Source organism: Callithrix jacchus, chromosome 16 (assembly GCF_049354715.1).
Source record: "Callithrix jacchus isolate 240 chromosome 16, calJac240_pri, whole genome shotgun sequence".
In the NCBI taxonomy this organism is placed as follows: domain Eukaryota; kingdom Metazoa; phylum Chordata; class Mammalia; order Primates; family Cebidae; genus Callithrix; species Callithrix jacchus.
Window position 1 is genome coordinate 32,363,983 of NC_133517.1, and position 21,064 is coordinate 32,385,046.

Sequence of the window (21,064 nt, forward strand, 5' to 3'; positions counted from 1 at the left end):
AGCACTTTGGTAGGCTGATGTGGAAAGGCTGTTTGAGTCCAGGAGTTCAAGACCAGCCTGGGCAATATAGTAAGACTATGTCTCTACAAAACAATTTTATTTCAAATAAGCTGGGCATGGTGGCACAGGCCTGTGGTCCCAGCTACTTAGGGGGCTGAGGTGGGAAGATCGCTTGAGCCCAGGAAAGTTGAGGCTGCATTGAGCCATAATCATGCCACTACACCCCGGTCTGGGTGACAGGGCAACACCCTGTCTCAAAATAAAAGTTACCAAATATCACAGATGCTGCTGGTGTGGGGACATAGATAACTTATTTAACCCTCAATTTTAGTTCATTTCTGCCTTCCAAATGCTGTCTTTAACCTTCCTACAGAACTTAGTGTATCATCAGTCATGCAACTGCACTCAACATCCCAGACTGCAAACTCATGTAAAATACACTACAAAAGTAACTTTAAACAATTTTGTTTTTTGATCTTGGTACACAACCTTTACTAACTGAATTCTACAAGTAATATCTTTGCATGTTCTCTAAACTTTTAAAAGGCACAGAGCAGTACCCATTTATTTGATCAAGACCATTTTAATTATAAGGGTAAAGAAAAAGAACAAACCAGATGCCTTTTCAAATATCCTTTTAGGCCATGATTGTAATTTTAGAGATTAGGAAAAGTTAAGAATTTCTGGTTCCTGACTTCCTGCTAAAATTAGTAAAGCATATACTTTTTTTTTTTTTTTTGAGATGGAGTATTGCTCTGCCACCCAGGTTGGAGTGCAGTGATGTAATCTCAGCTCATTCTAACCTCCACCTCCCAAGATATTCTCCTACTTCAGACTGCAGAGTAGCTGAGATTACAGGTACCCAGCTAATTTTTGTATTTTTAATAGAGACAGGGTTTCACCATGTTGCCCAGGCTGGTCTCGACCTCAGTTGATCTGCCTGCCTCAGCCTCCCAAAGTGCCAGGATTACAGGTGTGAGCCACGGCACCTGGCCATAAAGCATATTCTTCTACCCACCTTGGCCTCTCAAAGTGCTTGGATTACAGATGTGAGCCACCACACCTGGCCCCATAAAGCACATTCTTAACAGGTGTCTGATACACACTTTTACTCACCTTAACAGTACTGCAGTGCAAACCTTTGGCCATAAGAATATAAACCAAATCTCTCGTTAAATTGTCTTTAATTCCCAGGATAACACCACTATAGACAGAAGGTACTTCCCACTAAAAGAAACAAAAAAATACATATATACACACACACACAGACACGCATACAGAAAGCCAAATCTAGATAAGTATCTTTCAATAATCTTTAATCACACTAAAAAAATAATTCATAGGTGGTCTCTTAAAGAGAAAGGAAAATGAGAGCCATAATATAACGCTGATGAAAATGAACATATTCATTACAATCAACGCGTAATAAATAATGGATTGGGACTTTCTGAAAGATTACTGTTAGGAAAAAAAGACACACAAAGACTAGGAGTTTTATATATATTAATTCAGGTAATCCTCACAGCAATACTAAGGTAAGTACTATTATGCTACTATTATCATTTTGCAAATGCGGAAACTACAACACAAAGAAATTAAATAACTTATTCAAGATTATACATTTAAGTATGAAGCTGACATTCAAACTAGAGCAGGCAGTTAATCCCAGAATGTCCTATAACAACTACTATGCTGTATTTGTACATCTTTAAAATTTTTCGTTTTTGCTTTCTGAGACAGAGTCTCACTCTGTTGCCCAGGCTGGAGTGCAGTGGCATGCTCTCTGCTCACTTCAACCTCTGCCTCCCAGATTCAAGTGATTCTCCTGCCTCAGCCTCCCAAGTAGCTGGAAATACAGGTGCACATCATCATGCCCGGCTAATTTTTGTTATTTTCAATAGAGACATGGTTTCACCACATTGGCTAGGCTGGTCTTGAACTCCCGGCCTCAAGTGATCCACCCACCTCAGCTCCCCAGAGTGCTGGGATTACACGAAGGAGCCACTGCATCTGCCCTCATCTTAAAAATTCACACTAATAAATAGCGTCAATGCTATAAAAAAGCCCAGCTAATTTTTAGAGCCATTTTTTTCATTTCTCTGTACTTGTATGTTTAAATCCTGTTTAAAAAAATACAGGCTGGTCGCAGTGGCTCATGCCTGTAATCCCAGCACTTTGGAAGGCTGAGTCGAGTGGATCACCTGAGGGTGGGAGTTGGAGACTTCCCTGGAGAAACTCATCTCTACTAAAAATACAAAATTAGCCAGGTATGGTGGCACATGCCTGTGATCCCAGCTACTCAGGAGGCTGAGGCAGGAGAATCACTTAACCCGAGAGGTGGAGGTTGCAGTGAGCTGAGATTGCACCACTGCACTCCAGCCTCGGCAACAAGAGCAAAACTCCCTCTCAGGGAAAAAAAAATCATCTTTCTGGCTGCCTTTTTACTACATCTTCAGCAGGGGAGGAGTTAAGTATATAGTTAGTTAGGAGCATTACCACATTGCTTTAATTTCTCCTGTATCTGTAGATTACTTCCTTTCTATCTTTAAGCTACATTCCACTGAAATAGTGTCTTAAAAACTACTTCCATTTGCACTTTCTATGCAGGAAAACTTTCTAATAAATAAACTCAGAAACAGGTAAATATATTAGCTGGGATTTTTTTAAAGGAACATTTAAAACCAAAAATATTCTATAATGAGGTAATAATGAACTCGTTCCAAACTATTGGCTTTAGCTTTCAAGAGAGTATTAAAAAAACCAAAAATAAAATACCCTATACAACACACAGCATGTTCTGGCTACAGACTGCATAAACAATATACCATTTACATATATTTACAATTATATTGAAAATGCAGCCGGACATGGTGGCTCATGTCTGTAATCCCAGCACTTTGGGAGACCAAGGCAGGCAGATCACTTGCGGTCAGGAGCTCAAGACCATCCTGGCCAACATGGTGGAACTCCCATCTCTACTAAAAATACAAAAATTAGCTAGGCATGGTGGCAGGTGCCTATAATCCCAGCTACTTAGCTACCTGGGAGGCTGAGGCAGGAGAATCACTTGAACCTGGAAGGCAGAGGTTGCAATAAACCAAGACAGCACCACTGTATTCCAGCCTGGGTGACAGAGAGAGACACCATCTCAAAAACATAAATGAAATGCATGTAGATATTTTGTCAACAAATGGAAAAACTCATTTTTAGATGTTACTCAATGGTATCTTTTTGTTTCTGATATTTTCTCCTTTCTCTGTCATATGGTCATGTGAAGGTCTTAAAACTGTTCAGCAAAAGAGGTCCTTATTAAAAAGGTCAGGGAACAGCTTTTCTATTAAATCACCTCAAAAAACAAAGGCAATTTTCTTATCTGGTCTTGACAAAGGGTTTCTTACCTTATTAGACACTGTCCAGAATTGGCGGTCTGAAGTCATACCATGTAATTCAATTAAAATCTGTCTAATCCTCCAAGGATCCACTGACAATATAAGTTGATGCTCTAACTGACCAATGTTGACACTTGCTGAGGCTGAAACAAAGGTTTATGTTTCAACAATTTAATTCAAAGATACAGCTATGAGAATGACAATTTACTTAAATTATTATATCTATAAATTAAAAGCTGCTATCATCTTGAGAACTGATTAATTCAGCATAGTGTATATTACCTACTAACTTTATCCTCACAGAGACAACCTAACAGGATTTTATTATATCTACATTTAGTAAGTGCATGCATTTTAAAACTAAAGATAATGAAAATATAAACAAGATAAAAATATTAAGTTCATGCAAAGAACCATGTGGAATATATGAAAATAATTAACATATAGATTCCTACTTTTGAACATAATATACTAACAAAAGTATTTATAAAATGTTAATTTTGAATAATAAACATTAAGCATGTTTTCTGAGAGAAAAGGGGGCATATTCTTCCCAGAGACCCAAAAATAATTACCAAAATCCCTAATTACAGCTCAGCTATCAGATGCAGTCTTCAGTAATGCATTTCCAGCAGTTCTGATTGTGTTAACCTTACCCTTTTCCTTTACAACTGGACATTCAACCAGTTTAAATCTAGTCAATGTCAAAGAAGCTAAAATTGTGAGTTTGTAAAACCAACTGAATTCTCTCTCCTCTATACTCAATTTTGAAGTTTATGTTTCTTATTTTAAAATAGCGTTGTATTTTCTGCTTGTATTTGTAAAGGCAAAAATAGGGGAAAAAAATCAAACAAATAAGCCCAAAATGGCAATACTGCCAAAGCTGTTAAGCCAGCACATACTAGCACAGTTATACAGACTGACATGCATGAACATCTGTCCTCTTTTTGGTCCCAGCATCTCTCACCACTCCTCTCCTCATTTTTGTTGTTACCTGCATGAACATATTGGCAGCAGTGTTACCTCGGTCTATTTCCCCAGCTAAAATCTTTCATATATCTAGGCCTGATTCTGCACTAATCATTGGCTCGGCAGAGCTCTCACATAACTGCTTATACAGAAATCTGATATGGAAGACAGGTGAATTTCTATTAATTACCAACAAAAGTGTTAATTACAAATAAGAAAGAATCCTCAAATATTTCCATGGTAATTTGAATAGAGGGACAAAACATGCCAACATTTTAGCTGGCAGACTGGAGAGCTAACCTGGGATATCATAAAATGAAGTTACAGGTTTAATGCACAGATTTACTCTAGGGGATCTCTTCCTCATCTGATCGACAAGTAGCTTTTGTTCTTCATCTTTCAACAGAGTAATGAAAAGCTCATGTGAAGAAATCATGAAAACATACTGCAGATCGTCCAACCCCAGACACACATTCCTAGATCAGTAAGAAATATTGTAAAACAAAAAAGTGTATAATTTAGTTTGAGAAAAACAATCATATCAATGAACTTTTATAAGTCATTAAAAAAGCCATCATTACATAAACTGTATAATGATATTTTGAAATAGATTTTAAAATTTCCCTTTGGTCCTTATTTAAAATTGTGATGTCAATGCCACATTATACAAAAAAGGTAACTATAAAATCCTAACATCTTACGTGGCTACACAAATTTGAACTTAATGGGTTCTCAAATCCCAGTTACTGCCTGGTTATAAGACACCCAAAACAGAAACAAAGGTAGTAACAGATACATTTTTCACAGGACTAAGTTCAAAGTTAGAAAAAGAAAAGAAAAGAAAGATACTTACTTCAGAAAAGCAGCCATGTTTCCTTTCAAAGACTCTGAAGCTTTTTCTAAATTTATTGATCTTGAACATACCTAGGAATTTGAGTAATTTTCATTTGAATATGGGTACTTTAAAAAAATGTAGATTATAATTTGAAAAGGTTAGATTTTAAAACAACTGAATTTTCCTTTTTCAATCATATACCAATGACAGATTTGGTTAAGTAACTTAACAGCAGATGAGACCAAGGAGTAAGAATCCATTAAAAAGGGGGAATGGAATCTGACCATTTTAATAACTGCAGGTGTATACACGCAGCAAATAACCTAGCTACCATGCTGTACAGTTCTCGCAGAATTTATCAAGTATGTTGCCAAATTATATTAAGTGATAAACCACAGAAATCAGTAGCTCCTGTCAGAAGAGCTGAATAAAAAATTTTTTAAAACAAAAAATAGTTGAAAAGAATGACTGATTTATCATGAAAATATAATTAATGGTTCTATATTCATGAATAGCTCATGAATAGTTAAAAAAGTAACAAAAGTTTAAAAAGTAAATGCAAATAAAGAAAAGAAACTAGTTATGGTTATATTAGTCATCTACAAATAATATTTTCATAATTTTATTTTGAATTTATTCATTAGATTAGGATTCTTCCCCATGTATTATTCATAAGCCAAAATAGTATAAAAGTCCCTAATCTCAAGAAATCATTAAATATTTTCTACGTTGATACACACACATAAAATAGAATGTTCATAGGAGTATTATTCACAGTTGCCAAAAAGTAGAAATAACAGTAGTCTACCAACTAATGAATGAACACACAAAATCTATGGCATATTCATTCAATGAAGTATTATTCAGCCATAAAAAGGAATGAAGTACTGATACATGCTACAATACTGAAAACATGCTAAGTGAAGGAAGCCAGTTATAAAAGACCATCTATTTCATAGTTCCATTTATATAAAATATCCAGAACGAACAAAACTATAGAGATAGAAAGTAGATTAGCAGTTGCCTCAGGTGGTGGGGGGCTGAGGGAAAATGAGGAGAGGTAACGATTAAGAGATTAGATTATCTTTTGGGGGTGAAAAAAGTGAAGTGATAGTTGCCCAACTCTAGGAATACCCTAAAAACCACTGACTTATACACTAAAAATGTGTGAACTGTATGGTATGTGAATTATATCTCAATGGAACTGTTAAAAAAAAAAACAAAAAAAACAGGCCGGGCTCGGTGGGCACTTTGGGAGGCCGAGGAGGGTGGATCCCTTGAGGTTAACAGTTCAAGACTAGCCTGGCTAACAGGGTGAACTTTGTCTCTAATAAAAATACAAAAAAAAAAAATTAGCTGGGTGTGGTGGTGTGCGCCTGTAGTCCCAGCTACTCGGGGAGGCTGAGGCAGAAGAATCACTTGAACCTAGAAGGCAAACATTGCAGTGAGCCGAGACCACACCACTGCACTCCAGCCTGGGTGAAAGAGGGATACTCAATCTCAAAAAAACAAAAACAAAAAAAAGCCTAGTATTTAAAAATTACTATATTAAAAAAAAAATTACTATGTTCAAATACCATTTTCTGATTAACAAATTAACCTATCAGTAAATAACATCTGAGTATCTTGGAGTATATGAAATATACTTACATTCTAATAATTTTGCTTATTTGCTGCCACATGTAAGAAATTATGGTGAATAATAAATATTTGAGTCTCCTTTTACAAAATATTATTGATTCACATAGTAAGATGCATTGTACATATGTCATGGAATAATATAGGGAACATATGTTAACTTTCGTTAAGAAACAGATCATGTCATGTGAATTTCACTCACCTCAATTTTTAAAAAGAAAAACTCAAACTAGTGAGTATCTCTGTAGATTCTTTAATATTAAAAAGACAAATTCTGCCTGTAATCCAAACACTTTGGGAGCCTGACGCGGGTGGATCACGAGGTCAAGACATCAAGACCATCTTGGCCAACATGATGAAACCCTGTCTCTATCAAAAAAATACAAAAATCAGCTAGGTGTGGTAGTGTGTGCCTGTAGTCCCAGCTACTCGGGAGGCTGAAGCAGGAGAACTGCTTGAATCCGGGAGGCAGAGGTTGAAATGATCTGAGACTGTGCCACTGCACTCCAGCCCAGTGCCTGGAGACAGAGCAAGACTCTGTCTCAAAAAAAAAAAAAAAAAAAGATAAAGTTTAATACGAATAATCTTTTGATGAAGTGAACAGATCCTTAGAAAATAACTTTTTTTTTTTTTTTTTTTTAACCTTAGATTCTGGTGAGGTAGAAAATAACCTTTTTTTTTTTGAGACAGAGTGTCGCTCTTGTTACCCAGGCTGGAGTGCAATGGCGTGATCTCAGCTCACCGCAACCTCCGCCTCCTGGGTTTAGGCAATTCTCCTGCCTCAGCCTCCTGAGTAGCTGGGATTACAGGCACGCACCACCGTGCCCAGCTAATTTTTTGTATTTTTAGTAGAGACGGGGTTTCACCATGTTGACCAGGATGGTCTCTATCTCTTGACCTCATGATCCACCCGCCTCAGCCTCCCAAAGTGCTGGAATTACAGGCTTGAGCCACCATGCCCAGCTGAAAATAACTTCTTAAAAAAAAACTAAGTCTAGAAAAATGAGAATATAGCTCTATAATCACTGATCAAAAACCTTCCCACAAAAAAGTCACCCAGGCCCAGGCTTTACTGGTAATTCTACCCAAAACTGAAAGAAGCAATGACTTCAATTTTACACAAACTTTTCCAGACAATAAAAAAGACAGACGTCTCAACTTATTTACAGGACAAGTATGACCCTGACACCAACATCAAAGGCAAGACAAGAAAGAAAAAAATAAGTGCACTGGCCAGGCGTGGTGGCTCACACCTATAATCCTAGCACTTTGGGAGGCCGAAGTGGGAGGATCACTTGAGGTCAGGAGTTTGAAATCAGCCTGGCCAACATGGTGAAACCCCATCTCTACTAAAAATACAAAAAAAAAATTAGCCAGGCATGGTGTCGGGTGCTTGTAATCTCAGCTACTCTGGAGGTTGAGGCAGGAGAATCACTTGAACCTGGAGAAGGAGGTTGCAGTAAGCCAAGATTGCACCACTACATCCAGTCTGGGTGACAGAGTAAGACTCTACCTCGAAAAATAAAAAATTAAAACATGTACATTAATCTCATACATGAATATAGAAAAACACAAATATTAGCAAATCAAATCAGGAAATTTCTATTAAAAAAAGATTATGACCTAGTTGGGTTAATTCCAGATATGCAAAGGTGGTTTAACACTTGAAGATCAATTATGCTTTATTACATTAACAGGTAAGAAGAGAGAAATTATGTGATCATTACAACAGACACAGAAAAAACATTTATAGAATCTAAAAATAATTCATTATTTTAAAAACAGGACGTTCAGTGAACTAAGGAAAGAAGGAAACTTCCTTAATCAGATAAGGGATAGCTACAAAAAAAAACTATAATAAACATCATTCTAAATGGTGAAGTAGTGTAAGCTTTCCTTCTGAGACTGGGAGTGAGATGAGGCAGTTCACTATTCACACTGCTACTGGACACTGTAGGTAACAGCCAGCACATTAAGTAAAAAGGCATCAAAACTAAAAGGCTAGAAAAGGAATAAACAAAATGCATTTTTAACAGATGACTGACTGCATGCATAGAAAAATGAAATAATTTATGGATAAATTAATGGAATTTTTAAAAGCTAAGCAAAGTTGTTGGATACAAAATTATTAGAAAGTTCACTTCTATATCAATGCACAAACCATTTTCTTTTTTTTTTTTGAGATGGAGTCTGGCTCTGTCATCCAGGCTGGAGTGCCATGGCACAATCTCAGCCGACTGCAACCTCCACCTCCCAGGTTCAAGTGATTCTCCTTTCTCAGCCTCCTGAGAGCTGGGATTACAGGCACGCTCCACCATGCCCAGCTAATTTTTGCATTTTTAGTAGAGACAGGATTTCACCATGTTGTTCAGGCTGGACTTGAACTCCTGACCTTGTGATCGACCCACCTCGGCCTCCCAAAGTGCTGGAATTACAGGCGTGAGCCACCGAGCTTGGCTGCATAAGCTATTTTCAAGTCTACATTTAAAGAAGTATAAAAAAAATTTAAGACTTCTATGTAAAAATTAGAAAGCTCTAAAGGACACTGAAGACTACCTAAAGAAATCAAGAGCCATACCCACTCATGGATTAGGACACCCAATAATGTAAAGATGTAAATTCTTGGGGGGTCTCCCTGAGCATACTTTGGCTTGGGAGGCTGCCCATTAAATTTTTTATAGAAAAAGAAGCTTAAAGGCCGGGCGCGGTGGCTCACGCCTGTAATCCCAGCACTTTGGGAGGCCGAGGCGGGTGGATCACGAGGTCAAGAGATCAAAACCATACTGGTCAACATGGTGAAACCCTGTCTCTACTAAAAATACAAAAAATTAGCTGGGCATGGTGGTGCGTGCCTGTAATCCCAGCTACTCAGGAGGCTGAGGCAGAATTGCCTGAACCCGGTGAGCCGAGATCGCACCACTGCACTCCAGCCTGGGTAACAAGCGTGAAACTCCGTCTCAAAAAAAAAAAAAAGCAGCTTAAAAACGAAAAAGACATCCTTTCTTTCCAAACTGGGTTCTAAATTTAACGCAATTGCAAACAAAAATTCAACAGATTTGTGAAACTTGACAATCTGAGTCTAATATTTACACATAAAAATGCAAAGGACAAGAACAACCAATATGACCTTGAAAACAAGGTAGAAGAACTTGCTCTCAATGGTATCAGGACACAGGCATAATGAGGCATGTTCAGACAAATAGCAAAGTGGTGCAAAAGGGCTCAGAAACAGGCCCATACATATATAGACACTCGGCATACAATAGAGATGGCCCTAGATTGGTGGAAAAGATTAACCTTCCAATAAATGGTGCTGAACACTCCCTACTTCACACAAAAGCAACTGTACATTGATTAAAGGCCTAAATGTGAAAGGAAGGCTATGCTATAAAGCTTTTAGAAAATATAACACAGAAGAAAATCTTCATGACATGATAGAAAAACAGCTTTCTTAAACAAGACACAGAAATCACTGTCATAAAGGAAAAAAATGGTAAATTTGATATTAAACTTTGGAACAATATAAAGAAAATTAAGCTGGGTGTGATGGCTTATGCCTGTAATCCCAACACTTTGGGATGCCTAGGTGGGTGGATCATTCAGGAGTTTGAGACCAGCCTGGGCAACATGATGAAACCCCATCTTTACCAAAAATAAAAAATATTAGTCAGGCGTGGCTGCACGCACCTGCAGTCCCAGCTACTCAGGAGGCTGAGGGGGGAGGATGGCTTGAACCCAGGAGTTGGAGGTTACAGTGTGCTGAGATCAAATCACTGTACTCCAACCTGGGTGACACAGTGAGATCCTGTCTCAGAAAAAGAAAGAGAGAACTAAAAGTCAAATTCAGAGAAGATACCTGCAATATTTAAAATTGGTTAAAAAAAAAAAACCAGAATATATAAAGATCTCCTACAAAAAAAAAAGCTCTTTCCGGAAAAAAGACAGACAATCTAATAGAAAAATGAGACATAACACAGCTGGGTGCAGCAGCTGATTCCTGTAATTCCAGCACCGGAGGCGGAGGCAGGAGGATCACTTGAGGTCAGGAGTTCGAGACCAGCCTGGCCAACATGGCGAAACCTGTCTCTACTACAAATACAAAAATTAGCCAGGCATGGTGGTGCATGCCTGTAATCCCAGCTACTTGGGAGGCTGAGGCCTGAGAACTGCTTCAACCTGGAAGGCAGAGGTTGTAGTGAGCCAAGATCAGGCCATTGTACTCCAACCTGGGCGACAAGAGCAGAACTCTGTCTCAAAAAATAGAAAAAAAGAAAAAAAGAGGCATAACACTTGGAAAAGGCACCTCAAAAAACAAAATCTGTGAGTAAAAACTAAATGAAGAGTTGTAGAAATGAAAACCTCAATGAGGTACTGTTAGAAAACCACCTCACAAGTGATCTGACAATATCAAATGTTAACAAGGATGCTGAACAATGAGAATACTCAGGCATGCTTGTGGTACAAACCACTTGGATATTAAAAAATAATGTTGCAGATATATTTTTCCCTAGGTATATAATGTAAACTGGTACATATGTGCACCTATATACATGTACAAGTATGTTCCAAGCAGCAAAAACTATAAACACAAATATTCATCATCGTATGTGTATACAGCCATAAACTATAAAAAAAACATAAATGTCTCCCATAATAATGAAGAAACTGTGGCGTGGACCATATACTATTGTAACATCTTAAAGCAATGAAAAAAATTGTGTTTATATACAACTTGAATAAATCTCACAAATGTTTAGTGAAAGAAGATAAAGAGCACATATTGTAGGATTCCATTTATATGAAGTTCAAAACAGGCAAATTAAAGATTGTTCTTTCAGGATGCATACAGAGGGGATACAACTGAAAAGAAAGCAAAAAAATGATGATCACAGAAGTCCAGGGCAGTGGCTGCCTCAAGGGAAGGCAGAGGAGGTTGTAAAGACCACAACAAACGCTTCTAGAGTGCTGGCAACACTGTATTTTTGGAATTGGTCTTATCTGTGCTTTATATATTTCTCTCAATGTCTGCAATATTAAGACTGTTAAGACAGAGGCAGAGTGATGCAGTAGAAACACAGACCCCACAGAACACAGGAGAGACTAGAGCTTTGATTTGGAAGTTCTTAGTAAACAGCTGATGAAACAAATGAGTGAAGCTTTGGAAATGAATAAAAAATGAGTGAGCCAAAGATAAAAGTTCTATAAACAGAAACACTTAAGGAAGAGCAAAGGAGAAGTCAATGAAGGACTGAGGAGAATCCAATAAAGATTCTGAAGAAACATGGGGGAGAACTAGAAAAAGAGTTACAGTAGAAGACAAGGCGGAAGGGCATAATCTGTCAAAAGTGCCAACTGTCGAACACAGAAAGGCAAGGCGGACAGAAAAAAAGGCACTGAATTTGGCAATTAAGAGGTTACTGGTAAGCTTAAAGCAAATTAGAAATCAAAAGGGGAAAGAAAAATATGTCATACCTCAAGAAGAAAGTCTATTTTCTCTTTATTCGGTCTAAGAAATAACTGGTTGAATTGAACACTAATTGTTCTGCCTTCCAGTATATCACGGACTGTATTACAGGCACAAACTTTAAAACAGATTTCATCTAGAGCTTCATTTCTGTAGAACACAAAAGTAGATCAACTAGCATTATTTTTAGCGTTAAAGAAAAGTGTATATTACAAAATTATATTCACAGGAATGAGCCATTTGTTTTTGAGAGGTAAAATTTTAGGATATTCCAGCAATTCAAGCATACTACTAAATATATACCAAATTACAGGGAGAAAGTAAGCAGACAGGTTTTGAATTTATCAAGGGAAAATTTAGTTACATATCAGGCAACAGAATGAAATTCTGCTATACATAATTTTTCCCCCAAGCATTTTTTTTTTTTTTTTTTGAGACGGACTCTTGCTTTGTCACCCAGGCTGGAGTGCAGGAATGCCATCTTAGCTCATAGCAACCTCCACCTCTTGGGTTCAAGCAATTCTTGTGCCTCAGCCTCCTGAGTAGCTGGGACTACAGGTGTGCACCACCACGCCCAGCTAATTTTTATATTTTTTGGTAGAGACAGGGTTTCACCATGGTGGCCAGGCTAGTCTTGAACTCCTGACCTCAACTGATCCACCCACCTCGGCCTCTCAAAGTGTTAGGATTACAGGCATGAGCCACGGTGCCTGGCCTCTCCAAGCACTTTTAAAACGGACTAGATAGAGGAACACCAGAGTGGCTCCTCTGGCTATGTTTATTTCCCATATATTAACAACATGAAAATAATGTCAGAGTCATAAAAATAATTCGAAGGTATGGTTTTGATAAACCGGAATGCATTGCTATTTTATTCAAAAACCAAAAAGTAATTTTTCAACTTACTCACTTACCCCTGTTGAGCTTTCTGAAAGAGTTCTCTTAGTACTGACTGTCGGAACTGGACAGGTAAACTCAGGGTCAAGTTGTCTTCAATGAAAATCTGTATTACCTCCTAGAACATATACAAAAAGTTGCACCCATTTCAAAAAATCATGGCAAAGTTTTGTTTTTGGTTTGTTTTTTACTTTAAACAAGTCTTTCTATAATGGAAAATACAAGTTGAAAAAAAAAAAAATCACAGAAATCTCTTACCTTTTCTTCCTAAAATTCTAAAATTTGGTTAAGGGCAAAAACAGTCCTGCTACCCCTTTTTTAAAATTGAAGATCACAAACCAAAAATTAGAGGTAAGAAAAGAATCAATCAGTAAGGGGCAATTCAGCTATGTTATTAGAAAAAATTTTAGGCTGGGCATGATGCGTCACACCTGTAATCCCGGCACTTTGGGAGGCCAAGGCAGGTGGATCATGAGGTCAGGAATTCAAGACCAGCCAGGCCAACATGGTGAAACCCTGTCCCTAACGAAAATACAAAAATTAGCTGGTTGTCGTGGCGTGTGCCTATAATCCCAGCTACTCAGGAGGTTTGAAAAATTTTTTCAAGTGATTCTCTCAAACCCAGGAGGCAGAGGTTGCATTGGGCCGAGATCAAGCCACCGTACTCCAGCCTGGGCGACAGATCAAGACTCCATCTCAAAAAAGAAAAAAAAAATTCTCTCTACTTTAAACACAAGTTCATAAGACAAACTAAAAAATACTAATTAACTGGGCATGGTAGCTCATGCCTGTAATCCCAGCACTTTGGGAGGCCCAGGCGGGTGAATCACCTGAGGTCAGGAGTAAGACCAGCCTGACCAACATGGTGAAACTCCATCTCTTCTTGTTACCCAGGCTGGAGTGCAATGGCACAATCTCAGCTCACCGCAACCTCCGCCTCCTGGGTTCAAGCAATTCTCCTGCCTCAGCCTCCCAAGTAGCTGGGATGACAGGTGTGCACCACCACATCCAGCTAATTTTTGTATTTTTTAGTAGAGATGGAGTTTCACCATATTGACCAGGATGGTCACGATCTTTTGACCTCATGATCCACCTGCCTCAGCCTCCCAAAGTGCTGGGATTATAGGCATGAGCCACCGCACCCAGCCCCCATCTCTTAAAAAAATAATAATAATTTAAAAATTCAGCTGAAAAAATATGCTAAGAAGTGATTCTAGTAAATTTAAATGATTTAAAATATATTATCTGTAGACTACAAAAAATACCCACTGTTACATACAGACTTTTTCTCAGCTCCTTCTCAAGCAATGGAAAAGCAGGAAAGAAAGAAGGGGTGCTAGTGAGAGAAGGGGGAAGGGAGATTTCTGAAAATGAAGCTAATCAGCCATTACCAGGAAAGTCCTGACAAAAGTGGTTTCAAAACTATAGAGCAAGCACCAGCTTCACCTCCATAACAAAACACAAGCAAGGCAGAGCTCTACAGGAGCAACACAGCAGCTTCCCAAATGTGAGAAGACACACCTGTTACAGCTGCTCAACTACAACTTCAGCAGCACTAAACGAAATCCACATCGTTCATAAAAACACAAGCCCATTCGAAGAAATACAATTTCTAAGATACTCCTGCACGTGTAAGGGATGAATCTGAGTTGCCACAAAACTGTTATTGCCCCCTTCTTAGCTACCCATTACACTATTTTCTGATTTACATATTTTGGAACTTTATTACAGTCACAGTGACCTGTGCCTATCTCTGGGTGATATTCCTAAGGTCTTACTGGCACAGGTCTTACCACTCCAGTGAGGCTTTTTTGGTTTTTTTGGGTTTTTGTTTCGTTTCATATTTGAGGCAGTCTTGCTCTGTCACCCAGGCTGGAGTATAGTGGTACTATCATAGCTCACTGCAACCTTGAACTCCTGGGCTCAAGCGATCCTCCTGCCTTGGCCTCCCAAGTGCTAGGACTACAGGTGTGAGCCACCACACCCAGCCAACTTGTTAAAGAATCTGTATTTTATGATAATTGACCTCACCCTTTATAAACCTTCACTAAAGAGATATAACTGAAAACTCTCTAGTCTTTATTAAATTCACTTGTATATGTAATTAAACTTCAAGAAAGTTTAATTTTCTTTCCTAGAACAAAGCAATACTTTAAAAAAAGGGCCAAAAATGGGGAAAAGAAGTGCTATCTTGTTTTCTCTCTTCCTCTATTTTCTGTGAAAAACAAAAAATCCCCTAGACAAGAAAACTATAAAGCTGGAATAATACCCCATTGGAGACACAAAACTAAAAGTCAGTTATGGCTTTGTCGTTTCATGGTTCCTATTTTGATTTAAACAACATGAACAAATGCACTGTTTCTTCTTTAGAATGCTTTCCAATAAAGACTTTAAAAGCATAATTCTAATTCCCAGTGATTTTCATAATAAAACTGAAGATAAACAGCAAGAGGTGGGGGAAGGGAGGCAACAAAAGTCTCAAACAGACTTATAAAGGCCTTTTCATGAACGAAACGGAGATGGTGAGTAGGCTCAAGGGCAGGCGGGTTCTGTCTTTAACAGACCATCCAAATCCACCAGAACTGCCATGTTCGCTGTGCTCCCTTTCTCCTTCAGTCTTATTATTTGGAAGGGCTAATAAAGCTGGGCTACAAGCCATACATCCAAAAGAAACAAGACTTAATGTTTTGTAAAACTAAAAGCTATTAATATATTAGCAGCCTACAATCCCAGCTGCTAAACAAACACACACAACTAAAGGCTGTCTACCTGCAATTTCTTAATGCTAAAATTTCTGCTTACGAGTATTTCTTACAAAATGTATTTAAAATAGGCAAACTTTATACCTTCAAGAAAAGATAATAACAATGAAAAACTAACATCTGTGTAATGCTTTGCCTTAGGAATTATGAACTATAACTTCTCACTAGATTTTCATAAGACTCTCAGGAAACGGGATAATTATTACCATTATGTTACAGGCCAGTCTGACAGTGTAAATGACTTGCCCCAAGTCGCATAACTGGTAAACTGGTGGCGCCAGGATTTGAACTTAGTTTTATCTGGCTTCCAAAACTTTTCAACTACACTAGTGCATCCCCCTTATAAATCTTACCTGATAGCTGCCAGATCTCAAACAAATATGGACTTGACTATATGGAGTCAATTGTTGAGACGTACTATCAGAAGAAAGTACAAGAACATCACATGCTTGACAATAGCCAGCTAACCGCTTCTCATCTATGGTACAATGAAGAGATAATGAACCTATCTGTAAAGTAAGAGGTATACACCATTATCCACTCACGTAATATAAACAGTAGTCTAGTACCACCTTAGTATGTTTTAACAGCACACGAAAATGCTAATAAATTGCTAATGAAAAGGAAATGCTAATGAAAAATTCAAAATTGGAGGAACCAAAAAACAAAAAGATTAAAGGTTTAGAACAGGGGTCACAAAACTGTTGCTATAGGCCAAATCCAGCCTATGGTCTGTTTTTGATTGTCCTTTGAGCTAAGAACAATTTCTGTGGGCTATAAACTACTCAAAGGGGACAAAAAATACTAAGAATATGCAATAGAGACTGAATGTGGCCCAGAAGGCCTGGAATATTTAGTAGCTGGCCCTTTACAAAGAAAGTTTGCTGAAGCTTGGTTTAACATTTTCAGGCCAATATACAAAAGTGGATATCATTATCATACCAAGTAGGTATGACAAGACATTAACAAAGAACAATTGGTGTTAAACTTAAAGACAAGCTTAAAGGTTTTAAAAGACATATACCAGGCAGAGATTTAAAGGAGAGAGCAGGCTGGGCAAGGTGGCTCATGCTTGTAATCCCAGCACTTTGGGAGGCTGAGGCGGACAGATCACAAAGTCAGGAGATCGAGGCCATCCTAGCCAACATGTTGAAACTCTGTCTTTCCTAAAAATACAAAAATTAGCTAGGTGTGGTGGCATGTCCCTGTAATCCCAGCTACTCAAGAGGCTGAGGCAGGATAATCGCTTGAACCAGGGAGCTGGAGGTTGCAGTGAGCCGAGATCATGCCTCTGCATTCCAGATTCCATCCTGGCAACAGAGTGAGACTCCGACTCAAAAAAAAAAAAAAAAAAAAAGGAGAGAGCAAAAGAAAACATAATCATCACTCAGTTGGAAAAAACAGAAATGCTTCTTCTACCCAGAGGATTAAAAAAAAAAAAAGTTTGAAAAAAATGAAAGTTTTAAATTATTGTATCTGAAATGCCACAAAATTAGAAACCTGATGAATTTCCTAGGCAAAGTAAAATGGGGATTTCTAGTGGGTCTAGCTAGAATAAGGAAAGCATTTAAACCTCGAGGGCATTTAATCAATATCTCTACTAAGGACAGCAGAGATTGAAGTGGGAACTTTTCCAGGCACCAGGCATACAAAAACCTAGTTGTATACTTCACAATTCAGTCACCTGAATCATAAAAACACAAATCATAAACACAGTAAAAATGTTTACTCATATTAGGAATTAATGAAAGGCAAGTTTATAAAAGATACCATATTTTACCCATCAAGTTAGAAAAAAATAAATTTTTTTTTAAACACTCACTGCTAACTGAAGTGCCCTGAGAGAAATGTACCTGGAAAGTAATTTGGTTTGATAAATTATAGCCTCGAAAAAAAATAAATAATCACTGACATGGTAATGCTTGTAGAAACTTAAACATAACTGAAATCTGAAGAAAAATTTAGGCTTGGAGGTACAAATATTGCAGCTTTATAATAAACAACCTAAATGCCCACGCATAAGAGAAATGAAGTCAGAGTTCTTCCACATGATATATTTATAATGCCTAGTCAAAGACTTAAGCAAGATACAGAGTATTCACAATGAGCTTAACTGTACAAAAACATATAAACAGAAAAAAAATGGGAAGAAAATATATTAGATTTGTAAAAGGGGTTATTTTCAGGTTATATTACTACAAATTTTTTTAAAACCAGTTTTAGCACTTTCTTGAACATTACAAATAATGAACACATTTTTATCATCAGAAAAATCAAGGCCAAAAAAATGTATAGATGTTTTAAAGAACTGCACATTAAGTGCCTATTACGACTGGATTTACCTCTGCAATTAGTTCTTTGGTTCTAAAAAATTTTTCCCTGGCATTTTCATAGACAGCTGAATTTGTGGAGCCTTGCTGGAAGTATGCTGCACCCAAATCATAGCACACCTGAAATAATAATAAACACCAATTTGCTTAATAATTTCTCAGGTACTTAAGAGCTGACAGAACCAAAATTCTCTTTATCTCAGGAAAAAAAGAAAAAAAGACATAGAAAAACACATATTCCAAGGAGCGGTGCTACTGTCAATATTCTTAGTCACAAGTAACATAAACCAACTCTGGTCAATTTAAGCAGAAAACTGATTTACTGAGATTTCAGGTTGCCTACAGAATTGTTAGAAAGGCTAAAGAATCTGACTAGAAAAAAGGGCGAGGCATGCAGTCAAGATGACAGCCAACAGTGGTCTACAACACTGCAGACAATCTGAACACAATATCCCACAGCTCCTGTCACCTGTAGCCACCAGGACCAGACCCTGAAAGCAGCAGCTCCATTCCCGCAAGTGCTGCCCCTGGAAACCAGATTTTACTGTCACTGTTGCCACTACGTGCCACCACAATGGATTCTCCATCCCCCTCAATGCTATGACTTACTAGGACTAGCTCCTGATTCAGTCTAAAAGAAGCGTACCCATCTGTTTTGTAAAACTTACGTGATATGCCTGCCCTTGAGCCAGATAAGGCTAGAGAAAGCTAGTACTGGAGCTTTCAGTTTATTTTATAAGAAGCAGGCTCTGCCTCTTGGAAGTCTGAAAAGACTGGAAATTCTTCCAATACAGGAGAGAGGGAAAAAAAAGCTGGGGAGCCCCTCAAAAGCGAAGGTAGTACACATCTAACATCCCATACTAGTTAAATTAAGAAATTTAAACTAGAAAACTTTTGCAGTCATATGTTTCTATGACAGAAGTTTTATGTAAGATGTGGACAATAGGCAAAAAAGAAAAGAATTTATATGTTTTTCCAAAAGCTTTCTTAGATTGATACCTGAAATTACCGAATGCAAAACTCAAAAAAGACTCAGATTATTTAGTTCAACCTGGCCATTTTATGGGTAAGAATACAAAGGCCCAGAAAGTGACATGAAAAGCACACAAGTAGTGGCAGAGCCCATGTTTGAACTCAGATTCCTAAACTCCTCAAATTTATTCTACACATGGCTGACAGATCAAGTCTTCTTAATCTGACTGACTTAAAAAGTCTTTGCCCGGTGAGGTGGCTCATGCCTGTAATCCCAGCACTTTGGGAGGCTGAGGCGGGTGGATCACGAGGTCAAGAGATGGAGACCATCCTGGCCAACATGGTGAAGCCCTGGCTCTACTAAAAATACAAAAATTAACTGCACATGGTGGTGCACATCTGTAGTCCCAGCTACTCAGGAGGCTGAAGCAGAAGAATCGCTTGAACTCAGAAGGCGAAGGTTGCAGTGAGCCGAGATTACGACACTACACTCCACCCTGGCAACAGAGTGAGACTCTGTCTCCAAAAAAAAAAGTCTGTCTTCAATTATTCCCCAAAACAGAAGAAAGTTCAAACTCCTTCCCCTGCTATGTAAGGATCTCACAATCTGGCCTAATCTCTCTTTCTAAACCTTTCTATTGTACTCTATTTTAATCATACCGGTCTTCTCAATTCCTCATTCACATGAGATCCTAGAAATAAGCTTCATTCCACATCCCTTACTCCTTTTATACCACCAAACCAACCTTGGCAACAGATACTTACTCCTCTTCCAAACTCCTGTGCCATAATCATGCCTGGTGTTCATCATGAAACCACTCTTTACTGACAGCTTTATAAATATGGTTCTGTACAATTCAGCGAATCCAGGTTAATTCTTTTTAGCCTCTACAACATTGCTTTACACTATTTAGACCACACTACTACATGTTTGGCTGATTTTTTCTTTTTTTTTTTTTTTTTTTTAACTGCAACCTCCTCCTCCTGGGTTCAAGCAATTCTCCTGCCTCAGCATCCCAATTAGCTAGGATTACAGGTAATTTTTGTATTTTTTGTAGAGACAGGATTTCACCACATAAGCAAGGCTGGTCTCAAAACTCCTAACCTCAGGTGATCCGCCCGCCTCGGCCTCCCTTGGCTGATTTTCATTCTAGAGAGTTCATCCTATCTGGAGTAAAAGGATGCTAAAAGAGCAAAATACACACACACACACACACACACACACACACACACACACACGCATACTTATTATAGTTATGTATAATTCTGCTTTCCAGGCAAAGATGGACTGCAAAATATCAAAAAGATATTTTCAAGTATTACTGTAGTAACTGACTAGCCACTACAATGAGTTTAGAGGTTAAGAGGTGGTCAGTAGATTTACTATAAAAACAAAAAAAACTGATAATGAAGCTGCCCTGAAAGGCAGAAGACCTGGTTTTACTGGGGGAAAAAAATAATTTTTCTTTTAAGTCTCAGGTAAATTTTAATAATGTAAAGAACCTACTTTAAATATTATCATGCCAGGAAATGAGTGTTACCATCAATTTGCCTTTCTTTTTTTTTTTTTTTTTTTTGCTTTTTTGAGACGGAGTTTTGCTCTTGTTCCCCAGGCTGGAGTGCAATGGCGCGATCTTGGCTCACCGCAACCTCCGCCTCCTGGGTTCAGGCAATTCTCCTGCCTCAGCCTCCTGAGTAGCTGGGATTACAGGCACGCGCCATCATGCCCAGCTAATTTTTGTATTTTTAGTAGAGACGGGGTTTCACCATGTTGACCAGGATGGTCTCAATCTCTTGACCTCGTGATC

The 21,064-nt window shown here is 38.1% G+C and overlaps 1 protein-coding gene across 3 annotated transcripts in view; it reads right to left on the reverse strand.

Annotated features, from left to right (window-relative positions):
- Positions 1–21,064, reverse strand: part of INTS8 (integrator complex subunit 8) — a 57,095-nt gene that overhangs the window by 26,342 nt on the left and 9,689 nt on the right. For 2 of the 3 annotated variants that reach the window (XM_078352667.1, XM_078352666.1), the window contains 6 exons: positions 13,210–13,310; positions 12,304–12,445; positions 5,212–5,282; positions 4,659–4,834; positions 3,399–3,532; positions 1,117–1,227 (listed from right to left, as the gene is read on the reverse strand). In XM_078352667.1, the coding sequence (XP_078208793.1) occupies positions 1,117–1,227; positions 3,399–3,532; positions 4,659–4,834; positions 5,212–5,282; positions 12,304–12,445; positions 13,210–13,310 (735 nt within the window). Of the gene's footprint in view, positions 1–1,116; positions 1,228–3,398; positions 3,533–4,658; positions 4,835–5,211; positions 5,283–12,303; positions 12,446–13,209; positions 13,311–16,307; positions 16,464–18,296; positions 18,405–21,064 lie in introns of all 3 variants that reach the window. The other variant, XM_035277156.3, reaches the window with a different exon arrangement.